The 20,861-nt window shown below is 46.1% G+C and overlaps 1 protein-coding gene across 1 annotated transcript in view; it reads left to right on the top strand.

The window, feature by feature from the left end:
* Window positions 1-298: 298 nt before the first annotated feature.
* LOC126538735 (probable helicase with zinc finger domain) overlaps window positions 299-20,861 on the top strand; it is a 95,452-nt gene continuing 74,889 nt past the window's right edge. The window contains exons 1-6 of the mRNA XM_050185468.2: window positions 299-600; window positions 1,552-1,666; window positions 3,296-3,479; window positions 7,705-7,840; window positions 8,471-8,653; window positions 12,397-12,564. Of these exons, the coding sequence (XP_050041425.1) occupies window positions 1,657-1,666; window positions 3,296-3,479; window positions 7,705-7,840; window positions 8,471-8,653; window positions 12,397-12,564 (681 nt within the window). The 5' untranslated portion in view covers window positions 299-600; window positions 1,552-1,656. The remainder of the gene's footprint in view (window positions 601-1,551; window positions 1,667-3,295; window positions 3,480-7,704; window positions 7,841-8,470; window positions 8,654-12,396; window positions 12,565-20,861) is intronic.

Raw genomic sequence — 20,861 nt, 5'->3', positions numbered from 1 at the left:
AAGGGAAACGGGGCCTAGAGTGTACAGGCAAAAGCGCCAAGCCTGTTCTTTCTTGTCGCGCCTCTTTCTTTGGCGCCTCTTTGCATATAACTATTTCTGGAGCCTGTCTGGTCTATGCGCCAAATAAATTCTACAACGCCGCAAAGATGCGAACACACCATTACCGTGTCCACCTCCTCAACAAGCTTCCACTACTACGGACTTACACCATCCACGATGACATGGGCATCAATAACACCAAGAGGCGTCAGACAAACCTGGAGCCACTCCAAGCCTGTCGAAGCCAGTTCCAGTTCACTTTGTTGATTGCGGCCTGCAGCTACTGCAGCAGCTCGTGGCGTGTGGCAACGAAATCGTGCTGGTCTATTGACCTTTCCCTTAGCGCAGTGATTGCGGTAGTCGGCGCGTCTCCAGGCGCCCGTTTGCTGTCTACAGTCGCCGCTCTGTTACGTCGGCCTGTCACATCAAGCGTACTTCCGACTCGTACCGCTGCAACATGACTCACCGCGTCGGAAGATAAGCACTTTGCCCAGCAGCTGTCCTGCTGCGCATGTTCAAGTGTTCTTGGTGTATACGTCGCTCACTTTGACCGGTTTTCAGGTAAGCTCGAGTAACTTCGCGTTTATAACACTTCGCACGTCCACAGCGGTGTTTCTGGGACTATCCGTACCTTCCGATACACCGCGTTGGAATTGCGTCGTCCGGCAGTGACTGAAGCAGTGCCTTGACGTGAAAGGGGATCGCGATGTCAGACCGACGAAGGCAACTTGTTTATTAGACCTTGTTTTGACAGTGCTGTTGCTAACAGGGAATCGCGCGCGTCGTCGTGTTTCAACTGGTGGTGCCGTGCGCAAGCGGAAATCGCGCTTGTCAGTTCGTCGGCGCGAAAGCATAGTTTCTGTTTCTATAGTGCTGCGCTAGCACATGGGGCCTAGGGCGACGAACGCATAGGTGTCGCGCTGGCTTGCAATGCTTCGATTGTCACAGTACTCCTACAGCAGAAAAATACGGCGTGCCGAGGTAGGTAGATAGGAGCGCCGTCGTTTGACGATTCGCTTGTAAGGTGCTGGGTCGAGGGAACGCGTCGTCCATGGACAACAAACATTGGTGGAGGTGGGTGCTGTTTTTATGTGTAGAGTGTGGTTTGTTTAAGGGAACACCTGTAGAACGCGAGCATAATTTTGCACGCTGTAGGAGTCGCGCAGGCAAGTCGCCGCGCCAATTGCCAAAGCGCGGGACGTGGGTCTACCAGAGGGGTATGTGCCGATTTATATGACGCTTGACTACACATGGCTTTGTGATTCCGGTTAAAGCAACAAAGCCGAACCACTCATGGGGCATTGGGATCAGTCGCATTCTTGCCTACATTATGCAAAAGTGGTGCGCTGAACACAAAACTTTACAGTCGCAATCGGGTACCGAGGTAGCGCTACATTGTTCATTGTTTTCACTCGCTTTGTCCACCAGCTTCCCTTGTTAATTCTCCCCTTCCTCCTCTCTCTCTTTTTCCCCTCTGCAAAGTAAAATATTGCGCATTGTCTGTTCTTGCAGTGCCATAGGAGTATTACATGGCACTGCAGTACAGCCCTGCCTAGCAGCCATGCTTACTCTTTGGTTCCAGTAGACCAGGCAAGAGAAGCTTCGGACAACACGAACATGTCTTGGGGTAAGTGTTCCAGAAGTTGTGCAAAGTACAGCCAGCTCTTTCAGACTGAAGCATAGCAGTGTTTGCCCATCACTGTGGACACACCAGAGCAGTATTTCTTGGGAATAGTGTGCAGTGACCGAGTTGTTTACGATTGTTGCCGCATGCTTAAGATGTGCGCATCTGCTCACATGGCCTGTGAAGTGCTCATGGTCAGTGTGCCATTGTCTAAATAGTAAGGGGCTACTAAGTGACAGCATAGGGCATATTCCCAAAGTGCCTGCAGCCGTGTATGAAGAGAGGGAAACAAGTTACTATGGAGTCTGTTATTTAGGTAACCGAATTCCTCTTTATGTAGGAATCATCAGCCTATTTTTATCTCCACTGCACTACGAAGGCCTCTTCCAGCGATATCCGATTACTCCCGTCTTGCATTAGCTGATTCCAAGTTATGCCTGCAAATTTCCTCACTTCATTACATCACCTAATTCTCTGCCACACTCGACTGTGCTTCCCTTCCCTTGGCACCCTTTCTGTAGCTCTGTGTACAGATAAGGCATAATTATCTTCGAGCAGTGAGGACAGTGATAGAGGCTTATCAGATTTTTGTGTTGTATTATAGCATACAGCATTTTTCATCCCGTAGTGGCCACACTTAATTAAGTACATTAGGAAGTATGCTTTGTTATGAACGACAGTAAACGCAGGTAGTCATCTGTTTTTATGCCTTGCAGAGATAAGAGACAGATAAGAGAAAAATTTGCTTCCGAATGAATGAAATAGTTATATAACTAGGAGTCAAATTTGTCCTGCTGTGGACGTCAACATGGGCTCTACACGATGAAGGAACGCAATAAAAGTAAACCTGGCTTGAATATGCATTGCAGAAGAGATAAAAAGAAAAAAGGAACGTGTCCACGGCTTTTGAAATTGATTTGTAGTGTTCGGTAGCACTAAACCAGAAAGAAATCTAAGGACTGCACAGTCAGTGATGAAAATGAAAATACATAGCAGTCTTAACATTTATAAGACATAGCAAGATGCCGATATGAATTAGAGTTCAAAGTTGGGTATTTTTTTATGCTGGCTGAGCTTGAGACAAAAAAAACGGAAGTTGGCCAGACCATGTAATGCACAGAACAGGTAACCAGTGTGTTTATTACGGAGTGGGTGCTAAGAGATGGAGAACATGGCAGGGGTTCAGGTTCATAGCTTGGGTTGCGTGAACACGGTACAGAGATAATTGCTGATCCGTAGGAGAAGCCTTTGTCTTGCATTGGACTTAGAATGAGCTAATAATGGGTGTGGTAGTAGCAATTTACTGATGTGTTTGTGATAATAAATCATTTGCTTAGGGACTACTAATATGTGCCTTCTGTATTTCATTGGCAAGTCAGTGGTTTGTATGCCTCCCTTCCTTGTACTGTTTGTGCGCAGTCTTTTAATTCTGTAAACGGCGTAGCAACTGGCCCCTTCACTATTTCTCCTACACAAAAAATTTGTTGCTTGTAGGCAGGCGCAGCTAGGTTGTTGCCATTTCCTCCTCGCCTTCTCTCTGACCGTCTCAAGTTGCCGAAACCAGCGTATCGTCAGTCTCTTTGTATTTGATGTGTGCATTGCTCCCTTTTTACTTCTTCCTCTTCTTTTCAGCTGACACCGAGTCTGATTTTGCGTGCGAGTTCTGTGGGGTGAGCTTCCATGGGGAGAAGGAGTTTCGTGACCACTGCAACTCTCCTGAGCATCGGACGGTGCTTGTGTCTGATGGCGGCCGCACTTGGAAGCACCGGCCACCGCCACGTGGTGTCCCAGCTGACGAGCTCTCAATCTGTCATAAGTGAGCGATCCGTTGGCATCTTTTTGACACACCCTACTTTCGTTTCTGTCCGTGAAAGATGGCAGGTTTCTACAAGAATACTTGCTCGGGCTGGTCAGTTCTCACATACGGCAGTAACTTTAGAAAACGGGGCAGCAAGATAATGATGATCTAGAGGCACTTAGGATTAACGCATACACAGTAACTATTGCTTTATCTGGCAGATCCTGCTGAGCCCTGGTTAAGTTTGTGGCAAGTACCAACCTTTCAGGAAGGAAGGTTGGTCTAGCTGCTATAACGTGAAAACTGTCAAAGAAGTGCAAGAAACATTTAGAGAGAAAGAAAAGTATGCACATTCACACGGCAAGTGTCTTAGAGTTCAAACAAGCTCTAAATTAATTTAGGCTGACAAAATGTTCGTTTGACTACTAGAAGAGAAAGCAGAGGCCAAACTTTCATTTTTTACGTTTTGCACCGAAAATCCAGTGCTGGTACACCACATCACGAATTTCCAAGTATTTTCTCATATTTGAGCCGTTATGGTGCTGCAGAAATAGGTCTTGAAACTTGCTACACTCAGTTGTTGCCTCCCTTAGTACCCGGGATACAATGTAGTCTTATATTTATCAACAAAAATTTAACTAAGCTCTAGCAGGCGTCTTCAAAAACCATCAGATAATGACCAGCTGGTGTGGGAACTTCAAAAGGGCATTGCCGTCTGTTTTTTGTTTTTGCCTCTTTTCTTGCTTACCAAGCCTGCGGTCATGCTAAGAGTGGAGTTTTTAGTACTGTAGAAGGCTCATTTTCTAATGCACCTGCGCTATTCTTTGTCTTTAGCACTCCTGTAAAAGGTCTTTGCTCATAAATGTGTCCAGGTGCCCTGCTTTCTGTTTCTATTTTCCCCGCTGCTTGAACAGTGTTTGTGCGTCTAGTACCGACAATGCTATCTTTAGCCGTAAGCGTGAGAATTCCTTTCGTATAGAAATATCATGGGGAGATCACCTTGCAGTAGCATAAGAGGTCAGGCTTCTGGGTCTTGCGGCTAGAGCAGGGCTCATGAAATTGGCCATGTGTCCCAGACTTCTACATGTACATGACACCATAGCTGTTTCAACTTGTAGATAAGCTGCTAGCAAATTTAGTATTCAGTGAACAAGTCAACCAGTTTCTAGCTGAATGCCAAGTGTTGCTTTTGCTCACAAGGCCTAACTGTCCTGCACTATGGACCAAGTCGTTACACTTGCATATTGCCCTAGGCAATATACAAGTGCTTGCGTTTTCTAATATACATTCTTGCATCATCCTGCAGTTGTTTCTGTATACAAGCGAATGTCTGTACTGCAACTACAGTTTGCAGGAATTGCCCTTTGCCTTGCAATGTAATAAAGCTACAGCCAGTAAAACTGCTGGAATGTCAACCAGCCAACATTCAGCTTGCTGAACCTTACTCCAGATTCCTGGTCCCTGACTCAAACCTTGTTATGTAGCCGGTGGCATCTCTTTTTTTTATTTAGTTATTTCATTACCCATAGCGCCGATTGACATTACAGCGGGGAACAAATAAGACAAATTTAGAAACAATGCCGGTAGAGGGAAACTACCAAAGAAATTATGCGTTATAAACATTGAGGATACGAATAAACAGAAATGTGATCACTCAAATTTGAAAACTTACAGACGTAAATGCCATCTACAAAGATGTAGTAAACACGTTGTTTGGCACAATAGTTGCAACATCACTGGGCAGTATGTTCCGCTCCGATAGTGTATGTGGAAAGGACATTTGAAACAACTTCTCTTTTAGATTCTGTAACTTTGTCTACATGATCTGTAAGGAGAGAGATAATCTATTTGTAATTAATATCAATCTCTGTTTATGCATGTTTAGAAGAAGGAAGAAAAAATGTTATGAAAAAAGTTGAGTCTTACTACAGTAAAACCTCGTTAAATCGTACCCGCCTAAACAGTAGTTTCATTTTTAAAGTAGTAAAGTCAAATCCCAAACTCAGCGGCCATTGAACATAATGTGTTTTGTATCCGCATAAACTGTACCACCTTATTCCGTACATATCAGTTAACACGTAGCCTTTCCACTTCTCGTGGTGCAAACATGGTGGTACGTCGTCTCCATCGGGCGGCCCAGCAGAACACCAAGCCTCAGAGATCAGAATGGCCTCCAAGCGCCCTGTGCGTTTGTGCATGAAGCCACATCAACATCACTTCGGCGCCGTGCCAGAGAGTGTTGTGGTGTCATGCAAGCAAGGACTCGCGTTATTGCCGGAGCTCGGATAAGAAAGAGATGCCAGATGCTCAGCATAGAAGAACGATGAGACACCGTTCATGCTATCGAACGTGACACGAAGAAGTCGGTGCTGGCACGCGACATGGGTCTACTGTTCACTACTGTGTGTGGCATTTGGAATGCGAAGAAGTTGCTCGGCAGTGCTGCTGCGACCGCAAAGTGATGTCGGCTATGAGGTTCCACTTTTCGCCATCACTGCCTCTGTAGTTGCCGAAGTGTCACCTAGCGACAGTGATGAGGACGACACGGGAAGCGACAGCACGGACGATTCAGGCTCGACAGTGGCAGAAGCTGCGCGTTACGTCAGCCTCACGAAAGCAATCGTTGCGACGAAAACAGCACTCTGCAATGGAAAAGGTGCCCCAGGACTTCAGCACTACTGCGTGCGTGCACGGAGAATACGTAACGCCAGCGAGGAATCTGCCATGCGAGTGTTTGCCGAGAAGAGGGAGCTGGCTGTAAAGCTGGCACGCAGCTTCAGTAAGTTTGAGGCGGCTGTCGTCGTGCTAGGCTGCCGCGACATCAAACGAAAATAACGCTTTTGTCGAGCGAAATGTATAAATACTGCATGTCTTTTTCCCCTTTCATCGCACTCTCTCAGAGTTCCGTTTTTGACAGGTAAGTGGGCGATCTTATGCTATTTCGGTTATACAGTACTACCGCTTAGTACGTAATTTTTCCGAGCTTCGGCCAACTACAGTTTAACGAGGTTTCACTGTATTTTTCAGTGTTCCTGTAAGGCTTTCCATTTGAAAGTTTCTTTACCTTTAATACCCTGAACTTATTTAAACTCTGGGAATAAGGAATTTGTTTCTGCTAATTGAAGTTCTTTAGATGCAAACCTATGACACACTCTGTGAGAAGGCGTGAGGCATCCTCATGGAATGCACTTCACCAAAATCATGGATCGGGCTCATCAGGGTTGTAAATTTGCTTTCTAAACTACAGGTGCGCAAATATTAATCTTACGACTGAATTGAATACAAGTTGGATTGTACCATTAGTGAATTGAATTGAACATAGATTAGTTTTCAGATAATGAAGAGCCATTTTCATCATTATAATATAAAACTGTGTTCACATCCTGGTATATTCAAAACATTAGCTGGCATCTGTCATTGCATCGGGCATAAGGAATCATTGTTCATCAAAGGCACAAATGGAGCACTAGGAACAAGTAAGCACTTCCTTCGTATCCTCGGGACTCTCAGGTGAGCGCGAATACTAGTGGTATAGCTGGTAGGCTGGCTTCCTCAGTGAAGTGTAGCCCTCTACACTTCTAACTTCCGGTCTTTCATATGTACTATGGCTGCTGAGGTGATATTTATTGCACTTTTGCTCCAGTTCGTTTCATCTCCTGCAGTTTATTCTTTAAAAACATTTAAAAAGAACCATTTACAAAATATTCTTATTTACAAATGGTGACTATTTGATTTGAAAACTGAATTGAATTGAACAATATTCGATTCACTAATGAAAATTTTCGAGTATTTGTACCCCATTATTTGGAGCCATAGACAGCTTTAGTTCAGCGTCTGCAGCTGCTGTGCACACAGCATGCAAGGTCTCTGCTCATGCAAGCAAGTACTTTGCCAGGACTGATTTTAGTTGCACACTGTATATGCATCGTATTTAGAAACATTTAAGAAACTTTTGTTTAGATTTAGTGCGTTGCTTAGCACCATCTCGTGGGGCATCGCAGTATCATGACAAAATTACGGAGTCGCCGCCATCGTGAACTGTAACGCCCACCATTCTGCAAATGCTCCGACTCTCGTTGGTAATGGGATCTCGTGAGAGCCTACAAAGCCTGCCTGTAAGCGAGAGACGAGTGCACGCATGTGCAGGGCCTAGTGTCGCGGCCACAGCCTACACGTGGGCACTGCTGATACGCAACTGGCTTGCGTACAGTAAACCGAGAGTGCCTGTTGTTCTTTCCTGCAGCCACCATATTTATGGCCAGTGCCGGCTGGGAAGCCAGTGCTGCGAGGCTCACAGCGAGGATGAGCTGGCCGAATGGCAGGAACGTCTCAGGTACCGCATGGAGAGGGTCAAGAAGGCCCAGCAGAAACATCTCGAGGTTTGTGGAAGCGCTGTTATCCATTTCCTTTATAGGGGTGGGGGGGGGGGGGGGGGGGGGAGTTCTCACTTCGTTCAGGTTTTGAAGAGTCTCTATGCAGGCAGTGCCTGAGACCTAATGAGACCTAGTGGGGCAAGTAAAGCTTCTTTAGACTTAAACCTTCACAGCTGTTCTAAGCTGCAAGTAATGTACAGGCGCCAAAAAAGTGGTATACTCCACGCAGTGGGAGCCGGAGCAACGGCAAACTGCATTGCAACGCCATCTACAGGCAGCATCTGGGATCGAGACAGCCAATGGGTGCCCTTTATTATCTGCAAACATGTTGCTTGACTCGTGTCAATGTTTCGTGCTTCAGCTCGCCAAAATGCTTAGCGACGCCGCTGCAGTAGCAATCTGCGTGGAGTATACCACTTTTGTCGGTGCCTGTACATGTGTTATTTTGGAGGCCATGTCACATGTGACCCTTTGTTGTCTGCTGTTTGTCACGAACAAGACAGACTTTGCTTGCTGGGCAGTGGAAAGGAGTTGCATGCGTCCACGGTGCTTGAAGGCTAAGCTTTAAAATGGGCCAAGTAATCTGGTGGTGTTGCTAGCAGAGATCCTCAGAGCAGTTGTCCTGTGGTTGTGCAGGGATACCAAGAGTATGCCAAGGATCTGCTGGAACGGTATGCAGAGGCCAAGGACCCCACGGCCATGCAAAGAGTGATGACAGAGACCATGCCGGGCCTCAGGCTGACCTGCAAGCAGCAGCTCAAGCGCACGGTGACTTCCAAAGAGACCGCGCTGGTCTGGGAGTTTGAGCTTTGCACGATTGTGAGTATGGGCACAGCCAACTGGGGTGATGGCATTGACATTTGGTTCATGAGATGCTTGTTTTCCCTGACTCAATTGCTGCTGCCATGGTGCAAGCCCGATTCTCTTCACGATTTCGATGACAGCGCACTAAGAAAAGTGAAATTTTCTCAGCTTCTACTTCAGTTAAATTTCAATGTAACAAACTTCAATGTAAGGAAATTCACGATATAACAAAGTACTGTATTTACTCAAATCTAATGCAAACTTTTTTTCGATGAAACGGGTCCAACAATTGCGTGCGTGTTAGAATCAAGTACGACCCTAAATCTGTGTTACCGTATAGCCATCAGCATTTCAAAATGGCCGCCTCAAACGTGCTTCGAGCCTAGCTGCCGTAGCTTTCTCCATGTGCTGTAGTCTGTGTGCTTAGGTTAGTCCACCAACCGTCTTCCCGTTTTCTGCCTTAGCTCTATCAGCGGGGACATGCCTAGTTCATCATGATGCCGCAAAGGAAAGTGGTCACGTGTGTGGAGACGGATGGAAATAGGGCCGCATCACGGGCGTTCGGAGTTCCCAAAACTTGCGTGTGGGACTGGCACGAACAGAAGCGTTTTACTCCGACAGTTGCTGCGTACGGCCCGGCCACACGGCCCCTATCTTGAAAGCAATCTGCGATGGGGATAGAGTCTATGCATTTAGGTTGGGGGGCGGGGGGGGGGGGGGGGGGCACAGCACTGTGTTCTCATCGCTTAGTTTGCGTTGAAGTGAGAAGCAGCACGAAGGTCAATTCGCTCGCTCCTGCTATCGCACTTCCTCACTCCAGCATTTTGATCATGAGTTTCCGCAGTCATTGAGTGAGACGTGTTAATGTTTGCTTGTGCACACGGGACACCATTCCTGTTAATTTAGTTAGTAAGCGAATGTTTACAAGTGTTTACGGCCGATAAAACTTTACTATCATTACTTTGTATAATTGTCTGCTAATTTGCCATTGCAATCCATGCTTCGCCTTTCGGGCGAAACTGCGGCTTTTTACTTTATTTATCGCAACTTTAGTGCATCGGGAGTAAATCTGTTTTTGCAAATGAGAGAAAGTTGTATTTCTCTATGAAAAAATTAGATGCGCAGCACTTTAAAGGACCTTTCTTTTTATTTTTTTAGGTTACGAGTGTATGCTACAATAGAGGGAGTATTTTTCTTTCATTTTTTTGTCACGGAAGATGGGTGTACGTTAGAATCAAGTAAATATTGTACTTCACTTTTTATATCTTCTTGTCCATTAACCCTTTGAAGGTTTTCGCCGTATATGTACGGCGGTGATTTTCTGTCCCGCAAGGTCTTTGCCATACGGGTACGGTTCCGACCCTCCGTTTGAAATTTTGCGCCATAATGACGATGCATGCTCACCGGGAGGTGCTGCCACCTCTTAGCACTTACAAGATGCGTTTGAAATTGGTGCTACCTTCTTGGAGAGATAAACAGAGCTGATTGCTAGCTTCAGCGCGTCGCTCAGACTGCGGCAACTTTGGCGGTTTCGGTTTCGCTGCGTGATCGCAACGGAGGCGCGCGAAACGTCATTTTTTTCTTTGTCGGCACTCTCTTGCAGGGCGGTGGAAGTTGATTTATATCTTGGTTGGCGCTGCTCATAGCTTGCTTATCAGTGCCATTCGCGAGGTATTCTCGCTCTCAGTGGCAATGCGCTTTCGCGGTTTCGGTACCGCCGCGTGATCGCAACGGAGGCGAACGAAACATGGTTTTTCTCTTTGTCAGCACGCTCTCGCAGGGGCGGCGGAAGTTGATTTCTATCTTCATTGGCACTGCTCTTAGCTTGTTTATCACCACCGCTCACAAGGTATTCTCGCTCTCCGCGGCAACGCGCTTACGCGAGAGGGTGCCGCAGACCTCTGCCCAAGGCAGCCGCACGCAGAGATGTCATGTGTGCGCCAACACAACTCCTCGCTGCAAGAGTACCCACATGCATTTTAGGTGCGCAGACTGCAATAAGGCGCTGTGCGTAGACCCGTGGTACCATGCTCGGAAATACTATTGAAGATTTTGCAGTTCTGAGTGATGCCGACACCAAAATACTGTTCCTAATTATTTTTTACTATTTATTCCCGACTTTATACATTTTGGACATTCAAGATCCGCAATAAAGTAATTTGACCACCTGGGAAAGTTTTTTTCAAGATAATTTGAACATGGTTAACACCATGTATTTTTAACCTCAGTATAACAAAGCGTGTTTACACACACTTTCAATATGGCGTAATTTCACTGTCATGGCAAAGGAAGACCGAGACAATAAATGGAAACTTCCGCAGATGCAGATGGTCAAATGCTTTAAATTACATGCGGATGCTTGCCAACGTATCTCTGAAACCCTTTGCGCCACTGATAGCAATCGCCGAAGCAGAGCAGCATTATGTCCCTATGAAGTCCAAGTGCGATAAGATCCGGTTGCGCCCCGCCAACTTTATGCTTTGGGCACGAGTGAAATCATGCGAGGGTGAGCTGAGAAGGATGGTGGCTTGGTGAGCACCATCTTCCCGCACGAGCAAGGTGAAAAGAGGGGAGAGGAGCAAGCTCATGGTAACATGATCAAGCACGTGGGAGTGGGGGTCAGGTTGGCGCACGCACGTGTCCTTCTTTAGTGCAGCCATATCGTGTTCACTATACGCATCCTGCACACTGTTTTAGAGGCAATCTGCTGCACGTGAAAGACTGGGCAAGGTGAGATGGCATGGCATCTGTTTTAGAGGCAATCTGCTGCACGTGAAAGACTGGGCAAGGTGAGATGGCATGGCATCGGGGGCTGTCTTCCCATGCGTTTAGTACTGGAGGTTGCGTAATCTCGAGTTTCGGAGACATGTTGAAGCGAGAGACAGAGGAAGCATTCGCTACCCACTGCCAGCGCTTTTCACGATAGCATTGTCCCACTGCAGGCGGCACTATCAGCTGCAAGGGTAGAGTGGACGCGAAAGTATTGCTGGCTTCACTTTGTACTGCCGATGTGAAGATATCGTCGACAGGGCATGAAATCGTATCTTTTGTTGCCGACATCAAATGACTTCTTTTCTTGTTCGCATTTACTTATTCTGATTGCCCAATAATTCGTAAAGTTTTGCGGCTCCTTCAATGCAAGAAAGATACATCGGTGACTGTACTTATTTGCATAAATTGGTGATTGCTTATTTGCATATAAGATAGAATTTTAATATAACAAAGAGAAGCAAATGGCGGATTTTATCGACTTTGTTATGTCGAGGTTTTTCTGTATTTCACCGTAAGATGAAGGAAGGCCTGAGGATCGTGAAAAAAATAACAAGTGCTAAAATATAAAATTTTGACCGAGTCGACCATTTCGTTGCCCCATCCTCCCTTTTAACAGGTCCGAGGTTTGTATGAGCTGTGCACACACCAGGTGGAGATGAGTTCATCGCATAAATGTGCATTCTCACTCCTGTCAGTGTGGAGTCTGTCACCGGCGCAAACGAATTTGTGCATGTACTGCGATTCCTCTTGCTGACTTTAGTTTTCAAGGCCAGTTTGCGCGCGTTCGGTACAACAATATTCCAAAATAATTAAACCTTTCTGGCGGTCCCGTGAGATTCATTATATTGAGATTTCACCATGCAAGTTTGAAAAAGAATGCAGAAACATCTGTTTGCTAGACTTTTGGCGCATTAACACCTTTTGTTAATGGACTCGTACTGCATCCGAACTTGCTTGACCAGGACCTTTTCTCGGTTTGTGAGCAGACGCCCCTTCAGCGCCTGGTCCTGCTGCACGATGCCTTCCGGGGCCACTTTGAACTGAGGCGGGTGGAGAAGTCCCCGTTCAAGTTTGTGCTTGCGCCAGGCTGCCAGGAGTGGGTCAACAGTCTCCGGGCGCCCACCAACAAGGACGTGCTCGTCTACTTCATTCAGGTAGGGCCACGGGCATTGGACAGCAATGCGTGCACAGGGGGGACGTCTGCCCTGATGCTCGGGGACGCTTGCACAAGCCTCTTGGGTTTCAGAGGCCTCTTGGTAACACAGGAAACGACAACACCGTACTGGGAACACAAACCGCTTATTGCTCCTTTTATGCAATAATGCCAGCTAGCTGAAATACAGTTGAACCCCGCGATAAAGAAAGCCAGAGATAACGAAATTCACGCCACAAGATATTTTGTATCTATGGCAAATGCCCATAGGATTCATTGCATTTTGTGTATTTTGGCAACGAAATGTCACTAACCTCCGCATTATTGAAATTTTCTGGAAAATTGCGGCCCATATTATCTACCCACGTAATGCTACAGAGTGCAAAAATGTGCTCAAATGCATTTTCTCTACTCTGGAACTACGAATTAGTGGCGTTCTGTTGTACTGAATACCAATGACGTTCTCAGTTTAATAGTGAACCTGTGCTTTGCGACAATCTTTTATTTGTTGCGTATAAAATTTTGCTTTCTAGTTTTTCTCCAAAATGCAAAGGGCTATCCCAACTTTGTGGCAGGTGGGTTATCGTAAAGCCAATCTGCACGACAGACAAAAGGACCGCGCATCACGTGAATTGAATTGATTACCGCTCTGCATGTGGCCAACGCTGGCATAAAGACCAGGCGCCATCCACGCTATTTTATTTCAGGTTTGGCGCGATTTGCCACAGGTCAAAGATTCTGAAATCTGGAGGGTCACAACTAATTTGTACGAGGTATCCCCGGTTCCTCCATCTGCTGTCCACGCAAATGCGTGCAGCCAAGTTGTCAGTGCACTGGTCACACTAACTCTTTCACACCCGCCGTTTAAATCCAGAAATAGTGTTTTGACGGGTTTGCTCGAAGCTACAAAAAAAAAAAAAAAAAAGTTGGTGTGCATCTCTGAACAGTGCCAGGAATGAGATGACACTGTACACTGTGTCACAAATATGCTGGCTGTGGGCAAGTTTGTCGCCATCCCATGCACTTGCTTTCGTTCGCGAGGCGGTCTGTCAGCTTTCCGTTCATCGCGTGGCAGCTGTGAATGGATCTGCGTCTATGCGGCACCAAACCGTAACTTTAGTCGTTGATGCCCGCCGAAGCAGTGCTATCAGGCATAATCGCCTAGGCAGTGCAATAAATTAAATAGGCAGTGCATTAAGTGTGCACTGCTTTTATTACTGTTCCCTCTGTCGGCGTTGTGTTATCACTTCGATCTGTCTTGTTGACCTGGACGAGCCTTGTACCAACAAAGGCGGCTCTGGCTGATGCAGCACTGTTCTGCTAATTCAGCGTTCGGGTGCTGTGTGTGCGATCCCTGCATCGGGCCGGCGTCTGGGAGTGCTCGCAGTGACAAAGGGCACTGCTGCTTTAGCTGGCGGCTGTCTGTTTGAGGTTCCTTTCGCGCCGAAAACGAAGTGAGATGCTCACTTAAGGGGGGACACGGCTCCTTGCGGCGAAAAAATCGCAAAAAAATGGATTTTTTGGAAACGAAATTTTCGATATCTACAGCTAATATTCCTTTAATTCACCAAGTTTCGAATCTCGGGGAAGAGTATTTCGTCCGCAATATCAATTTATAACATCACTGTGAGCTGAATTCCGCGCAAAAACAGCCCTTTTTATCGCGGCGCGTAGCTCTTTTTCTACGCGCGCGATCGCAGCCATCTTGGTCTCGTTGGAAAGAGGAGCCTTCCTTCTTTAATTTCCCGCCAAAAGTGACTCCGTCGATACGCCAGTGACGTTGAAATCCGGAGAGAAAAAAAAAGCCCGAACGCGCGATCCGATTCGTTGACTAGCGCATGTGACCAAAAACGCGCGCTGTGGTTGGCTGCGCGAGGTTCCCATCGCCTGCTCCACTCCGCAGGCGACGCGACTGCGCGTCTCGTAGGTTTGTTGGCACCATGCCCAACGATGTCCGATCCACCGGGAAAGTTCGCCACGAGGCACAAGTTCGGCAAAAAGAAGAAGCGATCAGCTTATAACTTTCAAAAGCGCTCCATTCCTTCTGAAAGCATCAAGAGTAGCTCGCCGCCAACCGCAAATGATGCCGAAGCCGCGGACGATGCCGAAGTAGGCCTAGCCAGCTCACAAATGAGTGAAATCGTTACGGACAGCGGCCGCGTTCGGCGTGACACTGCAATGTTGCAGCGTGCGGATTTGTTGCAGAGGGCGATGAATGCTCAAAAAAAACTTCGAGTTCTTGCGTCAACGCCAGCAACAAAGCGGGTGTTGGATTTGCTCACTCGCGCCGACGGCGTTGCAGCCGCGCCAGTCGACGCCGAGGCAGGCTTCGCTTTCCTCAGTAGGACTCCGTGAACGGACTGATGTCGTCAAGTGCAAGGTGTGCGGCGGCAGCGTCGCAGTAGGCAAAAGCGATCGGTAATCTGGCCTCGCCATAAAGATCGTTATCACGTGCGCGTGTTGCGGCGATATCGCGTCGGCATGGAGCTCGACCCTCGTGAACAACCTCGCCGCGCGCGCGATGCAAGTCACCGGGAATCGGCGAACGGCGCTAAACGATGTTTTTGCCGCATTTGGGTGGCCGTGGTCGGAGCGACTACATTCCTGGTGGCTTTTAGCCACTTTCACTGCAAAGTAATGCAAAATTATTTCTGTACTTTTGATTAAAAGTGAATGTACTCCTTTTTTCTCGTTTTCTCAAAACACCGACTTTTCACTTGTACACAATGTAGGGTCAGATTTTGGAATTTATGCTTTAAAAATTTTCAATTCTGCTTTAGGTCAGACAGTAGGGTAGCCACAATTCGAACAGTAAAGATTGAATTGCTATAAAATTACTAATATTTGATATATCAAAATAGTATTCCTACCATTATGTTCCTTATGTTTTCTAGTACCCAGGCATGTGCCAATACAAATTTCGTAGCGCATTTTTTCCCCCTATTGTTTCTGCAAATTATGAACAATGAATTTCATTTATCTTCAGAACTAAATGGCCTATTGGAAAAATAATTACATATTTGAAATCAGCACAAAAGTCTTAACAAGAAAGTTTCATTGAAACTTTTCATGGAAAGAATGGAAAGTTTCATGAATATTGATGGAAAACATCATGAACATTATTTGAATTAGTGTCCCCCTTAACGAAGTGAACGTTTCATTCTTGCCTGGTTGGACCCCTGTATCATCCTTGATCAATTTAGTATTCAAGCATTTGCCGTAATCACTATGAACATGTCCTGAAATGTTTTTCTCGTTTTCTCAAAACGACATTTTTGATGGTAGTGTAGTTTTGGAGTGACGATATCTCTGGGTCTACTCATCTTATTACAATAATTCTTTTTTCATCAGAAAGGTGGACAAATTGGGAGTGCAGTAGGCCTAAAATGTGAACAAATATCATTACAGAAATTTTGAAAAAGTAATAATTTCTCCAGGGTTTCACTAATGCCTTCTGCTTACAAAAGTTTGACATGCTGTAACTTCGGCATAAATCAGTTTAGAACATTCATTCTTGTAGCACTGCAACCTCTGATCATTCATCATCATTTTGATGTGCCAGTCTCCTTCATTAACAGCCAGCATTGTAGAGAGAACTTGTCTCCAAATTAGTCCATACAAAAAAACATGAATTGCTTATATTTTGAAAAGTACTTGTTGCATGGGAAAACCAATTGAATATTTGAAATCGGCATGTCAAAATACATAAGTGATGGAAGTTTTATCAAATTGTGGCCACAAATAAAAAATAACAATTTAAGTGGGGTGTCCCCCCTTAAGGGGGGACATGGGGATTAAAGCGAACTTTTTTATTTACCAGCCGATTTTGATGAAATTTTGCACAGGTGTTAATAATATCACATAAACAAAACTGAAAATATGGCTGCAATATCTGAAGTACTTTTTTGTTTACAAATTTTTTCTGCTTTCATTTTTGCAAAATGCCTGCACACCTGCATATTGATGGCAGGAGTTCAAGCAAACATTGATAGCACTCCTATATGTATCCTCCACACAGTGACATTCCTGTAATTTTTTTAGCCTACCAGATTTTTTTTTATATTCTCATTCCTTGGTAGCTACTTCAGTTGCATGAAAATCTCGACTGTGAAAACAAAAGATAACAAATTATTGAAGCAACTATTTTGAGAACAAAACATGTCACTGTGTGCAGTGGTGCACAATGAGTGTAACAAAACAAACGGTGTAAAAATATTCATAACAGTGGCTGAGATATTGGCTTTGCAAGTTGACCTTGGTGGTAGAAAAAAGTTTTGAGAAAAAGGTGTTTGAAGTTTTGAGCCATGTTTATTCGAGTAGAAACCACTGGCCTTGTAGGTGCAGGTGTCAGGTTGATCTCTTGGCTTCTTGGATCTTTTATGCTTGCTTTCATGTGCTTTTTGTGCCCTCTTCTTGCTCAAGGCATCTTTCTCAGCCGCGCGACTCGCTTGAGTCCGTCACCACCGAGCATGCTCCTCCCGCCGTAAACCCTATCTTCCGTTCGGTTGCCGGCACAGAACCAAGTGAGGCGCGGACAGTGGCGGCGGTCATATTCAACACCTCCGACAAGATGAATTGTGACTCAAGATGCGACTGTATGGTGCGACCGTTGCTGATGCACGGTTCGTTTTCACGGCCGGCAGACGCACGCGCTTGGACCGCACTTTCGTCGTTCATCTTGGTGACGGCGGTGGCACAATCGGGGTACGTCGCGGAGTATTTACGGGACGTCGCAGGCCCGGAAGCATCGGAAACGGCCGTTATTAGTTCGGTATCATCACCATTGGAGCTCAAGGCTGCAACAGCCTGCGAACTGCCCGGCAATGCGTCGACAGTCTCTCTTGCAAGCTAGCGCGCGGACATATCTCTGCTAGGACTACTTATCGTTCGGATGTTCGGCAGTTTGCGCTTGCAGCTGCCGAAGCGGTGCTTGGTCGCGTATTTCGTCGTCCACGTCCGCCCAGTCATGCTTGAAACCACAAAATGAAATAGAAAACTCAAATCGGAATAAAGCGATGAAGCGGCGGTGTACCTCGAATATCTAACACCTAAACAAAGGCGCAGCAGCCAGCGCGCGAAGAAACGGGAGAAGCAGACGCCGCAGCAGCTCGCTTCCAGACCCGGCCAATGGGGCGGCTCATAGAACGCATGTGACGGAGCAAGCCAATCGGCGGCCGTAACAAGCAGCTCCGCGACCTTCAGACTTTTTATGTTTTTATGCTTGCTCTGCTCTCTACCAGGAAATGAAAGAGGGGCGTCAAAAGGCGAAGAGGCGCGCTTTTCAACGGTACCAGCATGGCCGCGCCGCGTACTGCCGTTCCGGAGCTAGGGGCGCTCAAAAACCGCGACTTTTCCACCGATTTTTCTCGAAATTTTCGCTGTATTGCCTGGTGTATATATTTATTTATGGTACTTAGCAGTCGATTTCAGCGGAAATACTTGGAAAACTTATAGAAAAGGGGTCAAAGATTCGGAATCTGCAACTTTCTAAAAAGTGATTTTTGGGTCGCTTTTCCACAGTTGATCCCCGCGTCCCCCCTTAGCAGCATAAAGCAGCATCAAGCAGCATCAAACACGAGAGGCTCTGCGGCACACGCGACATGTGGCATTACGCAGATCTCTGCACTGAATATGTTCAATATTAAAAAAACTGAGCAGTAGATACTCGATTCGCAAATTGAATTATTCCTACGTTTGCTGTTCAGTTTGATTCAGCGATATTCGAATATTCGCGCACCCCTGCAAGCTATCGATGTTGTCATATGGTGCTAGCAATGGGCCACTTGGGCTATCTCTTGTCGTAGCTGTGTGACTACGGCACTGGCTCTTGCCATTGTGTGTGCCATGAGGGGGAGCTGAATGTCGGGGGACATGAGTCACTTGTCCCCACAAGCTCAACAAAGATGGGTTCAATGTTCTGTGTTGAAATCTGTCTGCAAATGTGAAATTTGCCTCTGTGTGGACTAGGTGACATGAATGAAGAGACAAGCTGCCAGAATAATCTGGTGGGCCAAATTAGAGAAGAGGCATAAAGTAGCTCGTACACGCCACAGCTTCATTTGGTAGTACAGTCTTAAGCCCGCGATAGCGAAACCCCTTGACAACGGAATTCTCGCGACAACGAAGTATCTTTGTATCCCCGGCGAACGCCCATAGGATTCAATGCATTTTGTACCTCTTGACAAGGAAATGTCGCAGTGCTATAATCCCGCATGAGCGCAATTTGCCCGAATGTAACCCCGTATATTACCTACTAGCGTAAGGCTAGCAGTCTCCAAAATGTGCTCAAATGCGATTTATTCGCACTAAAATTGCTAAAGATACCACCAAATTACACTTGCATGGGCGCTGCCATTTTTGTTTACAAAAACAATCAAGCGCCGGAAGCAGTCGCGTGCCCAGAAACAAGTCGTGGCCACCGAGTTGTTTGCTGATTGCCCATTTGAAGTGGCACACATGTTGCTACCGACATGTGACGACGGTTTTTGCACCCCTAGTGCAGTGCCGAAAGTGCGCCTCGGTGAGAAAAATGCAGCAAAAGCAAGGAAATCTACGTCCCACCGACACTGAATTGTTTATGGCACTTGAGGTGGTGGTTGCAGTACAGAGTGCCATGCATCGGGTCGTGATTGAGCGATCGTCCGGGAATACGCATCTCTTGCTTCAAGAATGCTGGTTTTGGTGCCACTCGACGGGCTTCGCATGTGAATTTGGCACCTAACTTAGATTTGCACGAAGAGGCCGTAATCTCGACCGATTGCCTTCAGATATACAAGATACGATCACTTTAGCGCTCCGCACCGGACGCATTGGCATCTACAGGCAACAGCGTACGCTGGAGAAATGTGGTTGCTTGCGTGGAGTACTGTGACTCTGCTTCCTCGGCTGAGTTACGCAAAATCTTGCAAAAGTGATCATATCCTGGATAGCACTTTACAAAGAATAGTGCTCCACGACAGTGCTGCTGCTGTGGATCAACGCATGTGGCGCACTTTATACTATGGGCAGTGCAGTTTTATATCCTTGAGCGAGCTTGCCAAAGTAGCCTTAGGAATTTTGACAGTAAAGTTTCATCCTGTGACGCATTATCTATCTGTGCTGTCTCATTTCGTAACAATGAAATTTTCGCAAAAGTTAATTTTCTTTTGCGTTCCCCGCCGCTTTCGTTATTGCAAGGTTCAACTGTATTTACCAGGTCCTAATATGCTGCAGAAAGTAAATTGTTCAAATTAGAAAGTAATAATGTAGAAATGGCATTAGTGCTCCTAAACGAAGTAGAAATCTAAATGCGCAACTGATTTCTATATGAGCATGCCGCTGACGCTGGCACTTGGAAAAAAGATGAAACCAGCGAAGTTCGCCATTCAAAAAATGGGAAATTGCACCTTATGTTCATTGTTGCCATACTCGGACGGCACTTTATTACTGGCGATGGACTGCAAGATGCTGTCCGCAGTAGGGTGCATGGCGAGTTTGATGTTCCGCATTTATCGAACTGCTTCACAACAGTCGCAAATGGGTTGACCGCTCGCACTTAGACTAACCACTTTGCTAATTCAGCCTGTGACGCATGTCATTCTGGGTAATGCCGGGAGTGTGTTACGCGACTTTGTTGCCGCTAACATAGCATGGAAAATTATGAATTTTTTTAACGAGCTTTTGTAATGAAAGACTGAATGAAAGTTGCATGTTGTCATTGTCGTCCCACATGAGAACTTGTTCTGTTGATGACAATGAATGGTAGGCTGCTGTGAATGTTGCGGACGTGGTTTCGTATTTGATTGCACCGTGCAGGCAATTTTTGGTTAAATTTTTTAAAAAAAAGGGCACATTAGAAACTTATGATTATGATTATTATGGTTCATTGTGAGCTCTCATCTCCGTTTGAAAACTTTCCTAGGACCAAAAATAGCCATTTTCAGCGAAAGTTATACCAGCGCATTCACTGACCCCTAGTGCCGCCAAGACAGAGGCTGCAGCCATTGGGGTTACGATTAGGGTCGCCATTTGGGTGAAGCACAATTGTTTTGACCAGTCTATTAAGACAGTCCACGAATGTGTACTTATAGGCGTGAGGTTAAGCAACCTGAAGACTATGAAAGATAGATCTTGGACAACACATTCTCTAACTCGTTTTTTTTGTATGTATGAAACTGGCCTTCACGCTTACATTTAATTTCCTCCTAAAGTTATAACACCATACCTTGCTGGCGAAGCAGCGCGCTGACATGAACACAGTGAAGACGCGCAAGAAAAGACGACACTCTCAGTGAGTGTCGTTTTTTCTTGTGCGTCTTC

This window comes from Dermacentor andersoni, chromosome 8 (assembly GCF_023375885.2).
Source record: "Dermacentor andersoni chromosome 8, qqDerAnde1_hic_scaffold, whole genome shotgun sequence".
Lineage (NCBI taxonomy): Eukaryota > Metazoa > Arthropoda > Arachnida > Ixodida > Ixodidae > Dermacentor > Dermacentor andersoni.
Note: the sequence above shows the minus strand (reverse complement) of the source record. Positions and strands in the feature narration are given on the sequence as shown.